Raw genomic sequence first — 16,532 nt, forward strand, 5'->3', positions numbered from 1 at the left:
TTGGAGGGAAGCTTCAGAATGGCAAAGATGTTTTTATTAAAAATTATGTGAGCAGACTGCAGTTCCTCTTTAATGTTTTTTTGCAGCATTTGCAACATGTAGGGGAAGCCCATTAAAATGAATGGGCTGCCCTATCTGTGACAACACACTACACCAATGTGTATGGGGGCTTAGACTAAATCCTTGTCTAAAAGTATATTTAAACCAAGAACAAAAATGTTATATATATTGGCTTACCATTCCTGATATGCTAATTGCTATTTTTCTCTTTCATTTATTCAAGGACACAGCCATACTTCATGACGGATGGGTTTGTTGTTGCCGCCTACATGAGCAGGACGCTAGGTGCAACTAAACTAAAAAGCACACCCAGAGGACGGCCCTTTATAGGTGGCCAACCCCCCCCCCCCCCCCCCATCTGCAGCAAGGAGTTCAGTTATTTCCTAGCATCTCAGGAGTTAGAACACAGAGCTTTCTATCCAGCGTTGCACCAGCCAAGAGGATGACCAGGCTTTGCTGCTGCCCAAATCGTGAGTACCAGCTGCCTCCTCCCTGCCTAGCTCCGATCAGTACAAAGGACTCTGATCCAGGGTCCCACCGACCATTCTAGGCTCTCCAGGGTTCCTTCCGACACTATCCTCTGCCCTCTACTCCTCCCCTGACCCTGTGTGGTAGCCCTCTCCTCTTCCTGCACCCCTCACCCCAAACTGATCTATGATCATTTTTTATTAGTCTAGAAAAAAAAACTGTCACATGACACTAGAAATAGGTATCGGTTATTGGTAGTACTTGAGGAAAAGTATCGGTACTCGGTCTTAAACTGGTATCGGTGCATCCCTATTTCTAGCTCCTAGTTTTTGCAGATTTTTCCAGTTTTCTAGAGTTTTTAGTTCCAGTCGATTCATTTTTGTTTTGTCTTCAATCAACTGTCATTGTTGGGTGACAAGCCAAGTATCCTAGATCCAGGTAGTCCCCCACCATCGCCTACATTTTTCACAGTACAGAAAATACCCATTGATCCTGCCAGAAATCCAGTGTCCCCATAACACCCTGTGAATTCATCTAAAATAAAGTTATGGACCTTCCTAGTTCTGTAATGGATAGGCAGAGTTGTGTGTCGTCCAATATGGAAGAGCAGCCCTCTTTTACTGTCCAGTCACATGATGGCGACAGTACAAGACCAGTACCTGCTACTTCTTTGCAGTAATCGGGTCTTCTGTCCTTGCCAGGCAGGGCTGTGTAAGTACCAAGTACTAGATTGAAACAAATACATTTTGTTGACAGATAAAACTAGCTTCCTGTGTGTAGCGGTTTGCTCCACATTCAGCTTTAACTGCTTGCTGCCTACAAAATGCAGATTTTTGTTTGCTAGCATGAGGCCCCATGCTGAGGAAACAGGAATCTACATTTAATTTTTAAAATAGGAACCCGCTTTCACAAACAGTACTGATCTCACACTATTGGGAACTATACTCACTGACAGCCAATCATGGTGGTCACATGAGTTAGCTAATAAAACAAGTCGCCGACTGAACTTATAGGGTCTTGCACAGTGACCGCTGAAACTGGCAGGCTGCAGCTGTTAGGCCTCATGCACAGGCTTATAAAAATAAGAAGCAATTTTTTTTTTCTGCCAGAATTTGGCAGCAAAATATACTAATGTGCCAATATGTATGAGTGTACACTATATTACAAAAAAGTATTGGGACGTCTGCCTTTACATGCACATGAACTTTAATGGCATCCCAGTCTTCGTCCGTAGGGTTGAATATTGAGTTGGCCCACCCTTTGCATCTATAACAGCTTCAACTCTTCTGGGAAGGCTGTCCACAAGGTTTAGGAGTGTGTCAATGGGAATGTTTGACTATTCTTCTAGAAGCGCATTTGTGAGGTCAGGCACTGATGTTGCAAAAGGAGGCTTGGCTGGCAGTCTCCACTCTAAATCCTCCGAAAGGTGTTCTATCAGGTTAAGCTCATGACTCTGAGTTTGGGGTGGAGGAACTTGAATGTCCTCCACACTCCTCCATGTCTTTATGGATCTTTCTTTGTGCACTGGTCCAAATCATTTGGTGGAGGGGGGATTATGGTGTGGGGTTGTTTTTCAGGGGTTGGGCTTGGACTCTTAGTTCCAGTGAAGGGAACTCTTAAGGTGTCAGCATATCAAGACATTTTGGACAATTTCATGCTCCCAACTTTGTGGGAACAGTTTGGTGATGGCCCCTTCCTGTTCCAACATGACTGCGCACCAGGGCACAAAGCAAGGTCCATAAAGACATAGATGAGCGAGTTTGGGGTGGGGGATCTTGACTGGCCTGTACAGAGTCTTGACCTGAACCCGATAGAACACCTTTGGGATGAATTGGAACAGAGACTGCGAGCCAGGCCTTCTTGTCCAACATCACTGCCTGACCTCACAAATGCACTTCTGGAAGAATGGTCAAACATTCCCCTAGACACACTCCTAAACCTTGTGGACAGCCTTCCCAGAAGAGGTGAAGCTGTTATAGCTGTAAAGGGTGGGCCAACTCAAAATTGAACCCTACGGACTTAGTCTGGAATGCCATTAAAGTTTATGTGTGTGTAAAGGGAAGCGTCCCAATACTTTTGGTAATATAGGGTATGTACGAGCGTTTATGTGTGTATTGGGTTTGAGCGTAAATGCATTCTACTGGCCAGAATATTAATTTATTCTAGCCATTGGAATACATTTATATGCATATGGGTGCGTTTAGACACGCAAGCGCATTTTTCTGCTCAAAAGCACCTCTCAGAACGCTCCTTTGGCGTTTTCTTCTTTTTTTGTCTGTAAATGCTCCTCTTCAAATACTCCTGTAAATGCCTGTGTGCATGGCCATGTAGGCTAACATAGAGAGGCTTTTACAGGCCTAAAAAAAGAAAAAAAAAAAAAAAAAGAGGAAGAAGAGCTGAACGCCTGTATAATTGGCGTTTTTAGGCTCGGGTTGCATGAGACCTTAATGTGAAATGGCATATTTTAAAAATTTTTGGGAGCTTATACTAAAAAAAAAAATGCAGCTATGTAAAATGTATGCTAAATAAAACAAGGCTGTCTTTATTGCTAAGACTTTGGTGCAGTCCAGATAACATTGTAGGAGTTATTTAAGCAGAAATTCCAAAACCTTTTCACAGCTGTATATTAATGGGCGTATAGGAATCTCATTTTCTCTGATTAAAGGATAGGATCTGTATTGTCCATGCAAAACAAAAAAAAATATATATATATTTTACACATATTTAATCAAGGTTCTGGTTTTCTTTGAATTCCATGTAAGTTAGGTTCTCCCAGATCTCAGGCAGGCTTTGTCGTAGTTTTTGATAAATGGAAAAAGCACCTTCATGTTTGAGGTAAGGGGGGGGCACTTCTAGAATTAACAGTTACATTTTTTTGTGTGCTGATTTTCTGCCTTTTCTAACAAATTCACAGATTCTTCATGAGCCTTATTGCCAGGTACTTCGTGCTGTTAAGAAAAAGAACAACTGGTAAAAGGAAGTTTTGTAATTACCCCGTCCTACCCCAAGTGGAACTCGTTTGTCAAAAGTCGAAGGTGCTCGGCGCAACTGATCTGCTTCTGAACTTTCAAAAAGGCCTTTCATTTAGGGTGCATTCATACCTGCGAAGGCACCTTGCTTCCAATTAGCTGTGAGAACGTCAGTGGGGGTTCCCATGATTAGCTGCGGGAGGTAGCCCCATTATTATTATAATATAGGATTTATATAGCGCCAGCAGTTTACGCAGCGTTTTACAACATAAGGGCAGACAATAGAATTACAATACAGTAGGAATCAGAGGGCCCCGATTCTTAGAGCTTACAATCTAAGAGGGAGGGTCAAGTTATAAAAAAAAAAAAGGTAATAACTGTGAGGGCTGGGCTGATGGAGAAAATAAATGTAAAGGTAGGAGCAGGATAGGCCTCTCTAAAGAGATGAGTTTTCAGGGATCGTCTAAAAGTGGACAAAGTAGGAGATATTTGGACAGATTGGGGTAAGGAGTTCCAGAAGATGGGAGAGGCTCTGGAGAAGTCCTGGAGGTGAGCTTGTGAGGAGGCGACGAGGGAGCTAGAGAGCAGGAGGTCTTGGGAGTAACAAAGGGAACAACATTTGAGACTGGGTCAGTGATGTAGCTGGGAGCCAAGTTTTGGATGGCTTTGTAAGTTGTTAGTATCTGGAATTTTAATTTGTTGGGTGAGCGGAAGCCAGTGGAGGGATTGGTAGAGACTGAGTGGTTGGTAAGGTGGATAATTCTGGCAGCAGCTGTCATGATGGACTGAAGGGTGGGGGATGTCCCATGTAGAGGTAAGTCAATAAGGAGGGAGTTGTAGTAGTTGAGGTAAGAGATAAATTATGAATTAGAAGCTTTATGGTGTCATTGGTTAGGAAGAGGGAATGAGGAATTGAAAGCAATGGGAGACTGCTGGCTCCCATTGCTGAGTGATTACAAGTGAGTTTCCACGATTAGCTGCGGGAGAGCGAAGCCTACCATTGCTTTTAAAGGGGTTGCCTTCCACAGATAATCATAGGAACCCCGGCTGGGGTTCTCCCATCTAAATTGGAGGCAGGGTACATTTGCAGTTGTAAATGCACACTAAATGAAAGGCCTTTTTGCAAGTTCAAAAGCAGATCTCAGTTGGGCCGAGCACCTTAGACTTTTGACAAATAAGTCCTACTGCACAGACAATTGATACAGATATGGCTGTAGAGTTGTGCATATAGCATTGTCTTTGGCTCTGTTTAGGTCAGTGGTTCTCAACTCCTGTCCTCAGGACCCACTAACAGGCCAGGTTTGCAATATAACTGAAATACATGACAGGTGATATCATTTGCTGCTCAGTGATTGCAGTATTCTAGTCTGCATCTCCCCAAGGTAATACTTAAAATCTGGCCTGTTAGTGGGTCCTGAGTGCTGGAGTTGAGAACCAGTGGTTTAGGTGCTGGTTAAAAGGAAGGAGAAAATCTGAGTGCTATGGGAATAACTATTCTTTTATGAAAGTTTTAAATTGCCATCATTGATTACCTGCCAAGCCTTATTCATACCATTAGATGAGGTGTTTGGCACAGGTTTCTACAGATCATTCCTTGGGCCAGCACAACGCATGCCCCAGTTCTAATTGTCCTCTAGCTGGTAGAGTAAAATCAGCTTCCCCCTTGCCGTAAATACTCATTCTAGGCTCCCAAGCCTTGGAGATTTACTGCAGACTCTTCATCAACCTGACTATACACAAAGATTTCTCTCATTCAACCCAGCGGGCTGAAGGCGAAAAAATCCATAGATTCCCCCATCCATGCTAAACAGTATGATTCTCTCACTGTCGGCTATTGTTTGACAGATGGCGCCGTGGCTGTCCTAATTCCCCAATCCTAAATGCAGCTGATTGGCTGTAGTCATTAAATTTAAATTTTTCTGCCTGTCTCCTTCAATGTCTCAATCAAAGTTCATTAAGTTGGGTGGTGTCTACAGGGCCACCCACAGCTTGAATTTCGGCTGATCCACAATTGGTCAACATTCGAACAGTGTATGGCCAACTTAAAAATGAGTAAGCATTTTCAAGGTGGGGTTTCAACTGTGTCCCTGTGGGAAGGTTAAGGATTATTTGTACTTGCATAGGTTGCCTAAGGGCTAACTTACACCAGTGCATTGCGGCAAAGCGTTTATACAGCAGTCAATGAACTTTATAAATGCCCAAGACCACCTGCATGCGTTCCCAGACTTCTGAGTTTAACAAAAGCCTAGTACACATGGTTTCTTTTGAACTGGCCGACATTTGGCCCGTAAGTACTGCAGCTGGTATGACAGCAGCCAGCCATTCAGCCAGCTTGTGTTAAAGGGCAATGATCAAAGAAAAAACTGCCGATCTGACCGGAGTGTTCTGATGGGGGGCCGTCCCACTGTCAGGACACAATAGAACAGCAAGGGATATCACTGTACTAACAATTGTTATTACAGTGGCTCCGACCTGATCTGTCATGTTTTTTTCGTTCAGCCCACTGGGTTGAATGAAAAAAAAATAGATATATTAGTGTGTACCAGGCTTTATTATTAAATGGCAGGAATCATCTGGGGGGGAAAAAAAACATAGTTAGACCTTGTTCACACAGACAGAATTTTAGCATACGCCCATGTGAGGGCCTCGTTTACCTGCACAGGGATGCACAGGTGTTTGTCACAGGTCAGGTCAACTGGGATGCAACAGTTGCATGGACAGATGTCAAGATTGTGAGCAGCAGCTGTGTCCACACAACCGCTGCTTCCCAATTGTCCTGATTGGGGCTGCCTGCATGGGGTTGCACAAATACCTGGCTATCCCCGTATGGGCAAACTAGGCCCTTGCACAGGTGTACCCTTGAGTATGCACATGTGAACGAGGATACTCAAAAACTGGATTCACATTTGCTGCAGCCGTGGCTCACCGCAGGGGGGTCCGGAGCGTCCCTGTTCACCGGTTTAGGTGCAAATTTCTGCCTGAATTCGCAGCCAAAGACGCACAGGACCCTTCATCAATGCGGACCGCGCCCGCCCCAGAGGTGTGTGAACAATCTCCATTGAGAGTCAGGCACACTCTCCTGTCATGCAAATTGGATGCGGGGAAAGCCACATCCAATTCGCTTACGTTTGAACCCAGCCTAAAAAGTGATGTTGAAGATGCCTTCTTTCTTCTCACCACCTATTCCCCTCACTGCGGTTTGTACTTTGTGACCTTTCCTGTGTTGTATGGAAATAATCAATGATTGTAGGATGAACAAGATATTACATTGTTAGCGGTATCACAAAGGTACACGTACCCCATCCATTGTAATAAAGCTCAATAGACTTTCACAAATATACATACATGCTTAAGGGCTAGTCTGACGGCTTGCACAAATGCTTCCTCTACATTCACTGCTTCCTTTGCACTTGTTTCAAAGTATTCTGCATTACATGACTTGCACCATTCCTGTGCCTGCCGAGGAGAAACCTGTAATAAAATACAGGTAAGTGAGGTGGTTGTTATAAAAAGATATTATTTATATTATATGCTTACCAAAAGTTTACACCTTATTAAAGTTGATTTAGGGTGGGCTTTACCTAGACTACTATATATATATATATATATATATATATATATATATATATATATATATATATATATATATATATATATATATATATATATATATTTTTTTTTTTTTTTTTTTTAATTCAAATGCATTTTTATTAAAAAGGTCCCCCCCCCCCCCGGCTCTGCCCCTGACTCCACCCCCTTTGCCCTGCCCATGTATACGGTGGAGGTGGCTGGGGTGGAGAATTTTGCGCCATCTCTCCACCTATTTCTTCAGCCGTGGTCCGCAGGCCCGCACCTGCGCCCCTGGACCCAGCCTGAAGACAAGCAGTGGCGGCAACGGCTTGCTTCCTCATACCACGCGTGGTCCGCAGGTATATGGACAGGCTAGGTTAGTAAATAGACAGGGATCAGTCCCAGGCAGCAGGGTGCAGTACAGGCGCAGGCCTACTACCCTTGTGTGTCAGTCATTGGGGCAGTGAGGAGTTCCGGCTCCCCGGGGAGGCCGGTACCTGTACACGTGTCACTGGGGATCCTCTGTGGGAGATCTTCAGCTGTCGTTGACACCGCTCACTCAGCTGCCATTACCTGGGATACCGGGATCCACCATCTGCCCGCCTGGAGATGAGACACAGAGCTTCTTGCGGCCAGAAGCCCCCTTTCCTTCTCAGGCTGTCCCTAACCCACACAGCTGGCCAATGAGGCGGCGGCACCTCTGGCACCCCTGACTTATGTGCGCTCTAGGCCGGGCATTCTGGGTTAAAGTAGGGCTACTTCAGGCCAGGGCTAATTGTTAAAGGGGAAACCCACTTTCATTAAAATAATATAGCATATATAATGGCCACACAATTGTATTTTAATGTTATTTAAAAAAATTACCTTTCTATTTTAATATAATGCTGCTGTCGATAAATTCAATGCAGTGTTGCAACCTGGAGGCATGATGTACAGAACGCCCCTAGAAATGTCGTTTCCTGCTAGTGTCTACAGCTCACTGATTTACTCAAGGGTCTGCACCCTGCCCCGCTGCTCGTTTGCTAAAGCGCAGCTAACCCGCAGTTTTTGCGTGAGTTAGCTGCACTTTCCCCATGGACTTCCATGAGGTCCTGCGGTCTTGGTGCAGTTTCAGAAAGCGCACCAAAACTCCTGTATGCTGCATCTTTGGTGCGGTTTCTGAAAGCGTGCCAAAACAGCGAGACCTCGTAGAAGTCCATGGGAAAGCGCAGCTGACCCACACGAAAACCATAGGTTAGCTGCGCTTTGCCCAAGACACAAGTACAACTTTAGGCACGCACTTCAATAGGAATTTCATTTTTTATTAGATACTCCCTAAGGGTTAATTACTTCTAAAGGGATGCAGGTTTCTTCATTAGTACACTAAATGTGCAGCAGTTGATTATAACGAGTGCAGACCCTCACATCCAGGAATTCTTCTGGAAAGAACACATTAGGACAAACAGCTTGCTGCAAAAAGGTAGGAATCTTCTACGTTTGTTAGAGTCTTTGCACAGTACATCTACCTAGAGGGGATTGCTGTTTTTTTTTTCCTCTTTCTCAAAAGTATACAAAAAACTAGCCCAACTATAAAAATTAAGGCTAGTTTAATGATTAGGGATACATTTGAATGTTTGTTTTTGCAGCCAGCATACCTGCTTCCATAGCTCCCAATTGTCTCTGATTTCAAGGTACTGTCCCTGATTTGGAATAAAGTCCCTCTTTCCTTATCATTTGTCCCTCATTTTGGTCTGATCTATAATTTATCACCGTGCTATCATTCTCTACAGCTATTACCTTTTGTACCACCTCCCTTTAGAATGTAAGCTCTACGAGCAGGGCCCTCCTGTACCTTTTGTATTGAACTGTACTGTAATTGTGTTGTCCCCCATATACATTGTAAAGCGCTGCATAAAACTGTTGGCGCTATATAAATCGTGTATAATAATAATTCATCCAGGTTCTACATTTCTGGATTGGTAAATTTCAAAAAGCCAATATAAAAGGAAAAGGAGTGCTTACAAAAAGCACTTGTGGGTTTAATTAGTTTTGTTTTGTTTTTTTGATGTATAATTCTCCTTTAAGGGGTCGTGGCAGGGGGTGTGTCCAATGCCTACATACTTTTGCTTATAGGTGTCCCTCGTTCCATTTGCAAAAAGTTGGAAGGTATGCCTGCTCCTAAATGTATTGAGCTGGATTTTAGATGCAGAGTGGTGGTAGGCCCATCTTTCTGATATGTACAGTATAACATAAAACATAGTCCGTATTTGCAGCCCCACCCCCCAAACTGCCCACCCCTTTTAGAGAATCTGTGAATGAAACAACTACAAGTCCCATCTTCCACCTCTGAAGAGGAACTCATAGTTCACAATGGAGCAAAGCTATGTGCCCCATAACTGAAGGTTTATACCTTGGTACAGACCTGCAGCTGGAGGAATAGTCTGCAGGGCCCTGGGCACTACACCACGGATCATGGTTTCAAAGCAAAAAAAAAGTAATCCATGCATTTTAGTTAATTGCAACCCAATGTTTATCTAGAGAAAATATCAGCATGTTCCTTCTAAGTGTTTAGGGCATTGTGAATTGGATGTCTTCAAACACAGTTATAGCAAAAACATATCCTTGGCATCCCCACTATATGTCATGGTCATTGGCCAAAACTTTTTGTAGGAACGAGCAATGAAGGAGGAATGCTAGAAAACTGTGAATATCTCCCATCACACAACACCAGAATTGTAGTCTGAATACCTTCCAGCTTTGTAAGTTTCATTTAAATTTGTATCAAGCTGGTTCACTTCTTTTCACACCACATGCAGTCCAGTGCCTTTTTTTTTTTTCTCTGTATGGAAAGTAGGTTATATGGTTTTCAATATAGTTCACACCAGTGCAGTCAGTAGAATGATGCTGCATTTTTCCCGCACTGGAGCGCAGTAAAACTCATCAGAAACGCAATACAAAAAAAACGCACTGAACCCCAGTACAGTGAAAGAAAAAAAAAAAACAGGAAAAGAAAGCACCTGCAATGCATCAAAAACGCGATTTAAAAAAAAGCACATGCACGCGCAACAGATCTGGAGCGCGTTTTTGTGGCGTGAACCGGCCCTTAGTCTCAAGCAAGTAATTGATTTTAAATTTTAATGCACAACCATATAATGAATGTTGGACCGAAGGGAAGGTTTTGACACTAAAGTCCGTTTCACACTGGGGCAGTTCGCAGGTGCTATTGCGCTAATAATAGCGCCTGCAAACCGACCCGAAACAGCCGCTGCTGTCTCTCCAGTGTGAAAGCCCCAGGGGCTTTCACACTGGAGCGGTGCGCTGGCAGGACGAGAAAAAAAGTCCTGCTAGCAGCATCTTCGGAGCGGTGAAGGAGCGGTGTATACACCGCTCCTGCCCATTGAAATCAATGGGGCAGCGTGGCTATACCGCCGGCAAAGCGCCTCTGCAGAGGTGGTGGTTTTTAACCCTTTCTCGGCCGCTAGCGGGGCGGTTTTACGGACGGTAAAGCGCCGCTAACAATATCGGCGCTTTACCGCCGACGTTGCCCCAGTGTGAAAGGGGCCTAAACACCAGTAGCAGATATTGCAATTATAGGAGGATGTGCAGACATGCATCTTTAGTATTTAGTTTATATAAAAACGCACACTTCATTATTATATGTGCAATCTGCCTTTACAGTTTTTTCTTGGTCCCCCTGCAAAGTCCTACAAATACCTGTTGACCCTGCCAGTGAAGTCCACTTAATGCAGCTTCCTGTGATGGGGTTACCATGCTCTACTGCTGCTGAATTAGAGCTGTAGGTTGTGCTTGCTTGCACTACAGTGGGATTAAAAAAAAAAAAAAAAAAAAAAAAAAACCTTGCAGGGGGCCTGACCATCAGCATTGTCACTGCCGAGTCTCAACCTCATAGCTCTCTTGTGCCCAACCTGCAGCTCTGAGGGCCTATGCAGACACTAATCTGTGTTTCCCCATTTCATTGTTATAGTAGTTATTTCTAGTAGGCTGCTTTCACACTGAGGCGCTATAGCGCTAAAAATAGCACCTGCAAAGCACCTGTAAAGAGCCTCTCCTCTCACTCCAGTGTGAAAACCCGAGTGCTTTCACACTGGAGCGGTGCGCTGGCAGAACGCTAAAAAACTCCTGCAAGCAGCATCTTTGAGGCGCTTTAGGAGCAGTCTGCACACCGCTCCTAAACGCCCCTGCCCATTGAAACCAATAGGCAGCGTCGCTGCAGCAGCGCTTTGCGGATGCTTCTAACCCTTTTTCAGCCGTTAACGGGGGTTAAAAACGCCCTGCTAGTGGCCAAAAAGCGCTGCAAAAAAGACAGTAAAGCGCCACTAAAAATAGCGGCGCTTTACCGCTGATGCCCCTTGCCCCTTACCATGTGATCAGCTGTCAGCCAATGACAGCTGATCACGTAATGTAAACCAGATCGGTAATCATTTTTGTTTTTTCCCTCTCGCTTCCTCACGCTAACAGCGGATCACCGGCTTCTGTGAAAGGGAAATCCACATCATCTGTGACCACTAGTGCCACCTATCAGTGCCCACCAGTGGTGCCAGTCAGTGCCACCTAGCAGTGTCACCTACCAATGCCCTTCAGTGCCACCCCTCAGTACCCATCAGTGCAGCCTATCAGTGATGCCTCATCAGCGTATATCAATGAAGGAGAAAAAGTACCTGTTTGCAAAATTTTATACCAAAATAGAAGACCGTTTTGTTTTTCTAAATTTTCGATCTTTTCGTTTTTTAACAAAAAATAAAAAACCCAGCAATGATTAAATACCATCAAAAGAAAGCTCTATTTATGGGGAAAAATGATACTAAATTTGATTTGTGTACAGTGTTGTATAACTATGCAATTGTCATTCAAAATGTGAGAGCGCTGAAAATTGATCTGGGCAGGAAGGGGGTTTAAGTGCCCAGTAAGCAAGCGCTTAAATAACCCATATGTATCAATAAAGAGGTGATCATGGTGCTGATCTAAATGACATTTGCAGGATTGCTACAATAGAAGGTCATGTACATAGTGTATAGGTGCCACGTTGTAAAGATCTCTCTACAGAACACTCGTCTTATCCACGCAACGCCTCTCATGCAAACAACTGCTGAATGTACAGCCACCAGCCAAGCGTGAGCCAGGATACAGGTGCAGCCGCCAGACCAGAGAACTCTGAAGTGACAGACTAAATGTGGTTTCTATGGAGGGTATAGTCTTTCAGTCACTAGGAGGCCAAGCTTTACTAATAAAACTCAAAGACTAATCTACAGGCAAATACCGTATATGCTCGAGTATAAGCCGAGTTTTTCAGCACATTTTTGTTTGTGCTGAAAATGCCCCCCTCGGCTTATACTAAAGTCAAGCACTTTTCTGCAGCAGAGAATGACATTTTCCAAACCGAATTTGGGGCCACTTGGTGCTAGGAACCCCAAATTTGGTGTGCAAACCCAGTGCACTACAACATATCCAAAGCTGCTGTTCCTGGCCCCAAAGTCGATTCGGAAAATGTCATACTCTGCTGCAGAAAAGTGCTTGACATTTTCTGAACCAAATTTGGGGCCACTTGGTACTAGGAACCCCAGCTTTGGATTTGTTGTAGTGCTAGATCCCCACTGGGTTTGCACACCAAATTTGAGGTTCCTAGCACCAAGTGGCCCCAAGATACGGGCCCCAAATTTGGTCAACTGTGTCAATCTGCAGCATTGTCATTTCGGGACCCTTTGTGTTCAGAGACCCCAAATTTTGGCTGCAGCTAGGGGGCATCTAGGAACCCTTAACTACAGAGTTTGAAGTTCGGGGGACCTATGGCTGCAAATGGGCACAGTGAGGCTGAAAATGGGCATTGTTGACCCTCTTTTCCACTTACAGTAGCTGTGCATTTCTCACCCTAGGCTTATACTCGAGTCAATAAGTTTTCCCAGTTTTCTGTGGTAAAATTAGGTGCCTCGGCTTATATTTGAGTTTATACGGTATATGTATCAAAAACAAAAAAAAAAAAAAAAAAAAAAAAGGACTAGTCCTACTGTAAATAAAAAATGCACATTGTATTCTGTCTTTTTGTTTAAAATAGTGCTATGATACAAAGCATGGCAAACTTACCAATTGAATAAATTGGTTCCATTAATAAAAAAATTTCCTGTGCAAACGTCTCAGGATTTGCAGAGCCGTTACGAATAATCCCTGTACTACATCTATATTCCTTTGTCAGCGCCACCTAGTGGTCATAATGCAGTATTTTCCTGATTACAGTATTTCATTAAACTGCACTGTGGCAGTGGCTGAAGGGATGAGTAATCTAATGTAGGGGGTCCCATGGCTCCAATACAGTAGCTCCTGGAGGAGCTCTATCAAGAGCCGGCTGTAAGGCTCCATTCACATCTATGCGTAGTGGGAACTCACGTCCCCACTCGCGATTATCTGCACGTTTTTCACGTGTTAACGCGTGTTGTGTGTGTGTAGGGCAGCCTCTTTACTTGAACAAGCTGCCCTACACAAGACAAACGAGAAAAAAGAAACTCCCGTACTTTCTTGAAGCGGAGCATTTGCATGTCGGGGTAATAGTTCTTCTCACGCAGATTCCCCTTCAATTCATAGTAAGATATAGTTCACCTCTCTAAGTTCAAAATAAATACAATAAAACAGCACAGAGAAGCAATAAGAGGCCTGTTTACTCAGTGACGCATCAGCTGCAGTAAGAAACAATGCACTAACCTGACGTTCCTCCAGATCTGTCTTGTTGGCAACTACCACAAAGGGAAATTTGTCTGGAGATGAGGGATCAGCTTGTACCAGGAATTCTCTATGCCAGGTTTCAAGAGCGTGGAAGGAATTAGGGGACGTCACGTCAAAGACCAGCAAACAACAGTCTGTGCCCCTGTAGAGTGCTGCACCCAGTGACTGAAAGCGCTCTGTTCCTGCTGTATCCCAAATCTGAATAAAAAGAAAGACATCTATATCAACGTCAAAAATGGAATTGTCTGTAGTAATCCATACCCATTAATCAGATTTGAATTTTTTGGTAGAAATTGATAGAGAATGTTAGTTAGAATCTTATTGTTTTGGGCCAGTACAAACACTTATTATATTCATATATGGGACCTTATTGTTGAAACTATGGCGTAGGAAATGCAGGCCATGGGACAAAGGACTAATCACCAGTATTACCTGTGGTCTCTTTTTTTCCCCAGGACTTGAATGGCAGGTGCAGGTTTTCCTCCGTCCAGTAGGTGGCACTGTGCCATTGTACAGATGGAGTGGAGTCTATAGAGAGATTTGTACCTTCCTGGACTCCCGTTTGTGTCTCATAGATTCTAGTTGTCTGACTGGACGCTGAAACTTCTATTGACCCCTGGCAGCCATCTTGGCATGGAACCTTATAAATTAGGGTACCCACAGTTTTCTGGCACACCTGGAGTGAGTGGTAGGTCAGGGACAGATATCCCACTTGTTAGGTTTAGTGATTACTTCAGGTTCCTGGCCAGCACGGTCAGCTCAAAGACAATGCCTGTACATAGGAAACATTCCACGTATCGTATTATGACAGACTTGCCTGTAAAAGGGATTCCATCTTTACCCAGGTCTTCCTTTCCAGGTTCCTGCGCTCCAGCCGCTTGAATGGATGCGCCACGGTATCGTGATGATTCTGGCATAGCGCTCTGCATGGACCATTCAGAGCGCAGTTCACCGGGGACATCACTGGCTTCTACAAATGCGATATCTCTTACTCGGTGCACGTTTAGGAGATATTCACTGTACCTACAGGTAAGCCTTATTATAGGCTTACCTGTAGGTACAGGTGAAAAAGCAGACTTTACTACCGCTTTAAAGTGTATGTTACCCATAACATTTCTTTTTTCTATGTGTGTGTTCACATAGGTGTTTAGGTATAGTTTATAAATCATAGTCTCTATCATTTTCATCCATCTGAAGTACCTGGTTGATCCTGCCAGTCGCTTTTCTTCCTTGTTCTAAACTGACCACACAAAGCACAGAAGCTGATCTGTGTTAGTATGGTCAGTTTTCATCCTCTTTGTGGCCAGAGGTACAGGACACTGTACAGGCACACAGTATGCACAATATTGGGTAGTTTGTTCAACCACCACACCTCATGACCAATCACAGCCTTCCTCTGGCATACACCCCCTTCCAATCACAGCCTGGCTTTTGAGCACACCCCTGCTCAGGCACAGTCTGCATTTTGCTTTAGACCAGCCTTTACTAAATGGCGGACCGTGGTCTGGATCAAGACCAACTGGCAGCCCAGTCAGCCCGCCATTCTGCTGCACTGAATTCCCCCTAAGCCGCAGTCATTGGTTGCTAGGACTGTTGGTGTCCTAGCAACCAATGACATTATGTGTGTGCTCTGCCCCCTGCAGCACACTTCTCCTCCCTTCCCGCCTGCCCAGCTGTAATGGGCTCTACTGATCTATAGTGAGATTCTAATGGGGGAATCTGATGTATGGGAATACTCTGAAGGGGACACCTTTATTTAAGAGGGTACTCTGATGGGAACACATGATGTATGGGAGAATTTTTATTGGACAGCTGATATATAGGGACACAATGATGAGGGAACCTCATGTAAATGGGCACCCTGATGGGGATACCAGATGAACATGGGGCACTCTGATGGAAGCAACTGATCTATGGGAGTACTCTGATGGGGACACCTGATGTAATGGGAGAATACTCTTATGGGGATACCTGATGTAATGGTGGAATACTTTGATGGGGACACCTGATGTAATGGTGGAATACTCTTATGGGGACACCTGATGCAATGGGGGAATACTCTGATGGGGACACCTGATCTAAAAAAAGGTACTGTTGGTAAGGTGAATTTAAATAAAATGGGGTATGGCGCTTCCTGTGGGATCATATGGGATGGTGCAATGGGGGGGGGGGGGGGGAGGGAGGTGTTGGCTAATGTAGTCCCTAGCTTTCCCTGTATAGACTACACCAAGGGCAGTTAATGCTAGACTAAAGATAATTTTCCCAAAAGTGATTTATCCCCCAAACCGTACCCCTAGTTTGTGGTGCCTGTTACCACCAAAAATTACTATAATACAAAAGAGAACGATCTACAGTGATAAATTTGTGCAAAATCAAAAAGCCATATATGTGAACACACTAAATAAGGGGGTGTATGCTAAACACCTACATCTGTGATAGGTCTAACCCGGAGACCACCACAGATGATAATGACTTCAATCAAAACCATAAGCACAAACATAAAAGTGTACCTCTGCCTAATTAGTGCAAAGTATATATAAATCAATTGATATTATATAAATAGTAATCAAAGTCCAATGAACAATAAAAGTGCACCTCTGCCTAATTGGTGCAAAAGCAAATCAATTAATAATTAGTGATCATAGTCCATAGAGTGATAGACCTCTTCAAAACCAGTGTTCAGAAATTTGTTCTTTGCAGGAAAAACCGTGACTGGAGTGCTCTCAGGTGGTCTTTGTGACTTTTGTGCTCCCC

The 16,532-nt window shown here is 44.0% G+C and overlaps 1 protein-coding gene across 1 annotated transcript in view; it reads right to left on the minus strand.

The window, feature by feature from the left end:
- Positions 1-2,967: 2,967 nt before the first annotated feature.
- Positions 2,968-16,532, minus strand: part of LOC141108549 (ras-related protein Rab-7a-like) — a 45,158-nt gene continuing 31,593 nt past the window's right edge. The window contains exons 4-6 of the mRNA XM_073600253.1: positions 13,758-13,976; positions 6,843-6,968; positions 2,968-3,476 (exon numbers count right to left, since the gene is read on the minus strand). Of these exons, the coding sequence (XP_073456354.1) occupies positions 3,387-3,476; positions 6,843-6,968; positions 13,758-13,976 (435 nt within the window). The 3' untranslated portion in view covers positions 2,968-3,386. The remainder of the gene's footprint in view (positions 3,477-6,842; positions 6,969-13,757; positions 13,977-16,532) is intronic.

The sequence above is a fragment of the Aquarana catesbeiana genome, linkage group LG09 (genome assembly GCF_042186555.1).
Source record: "Aquarana catesbeiana isolate 2022-GZ linkage group LG09, ASM4218655v1, whole genome shotgun sequence".
In the NCBI taxonomy this organism is placed as follows: Eukaryota; Metazoa; Chordata; class Amphibia; order Anura; family Ranidae; genus Aquarana; species Aquarana catesbeiana.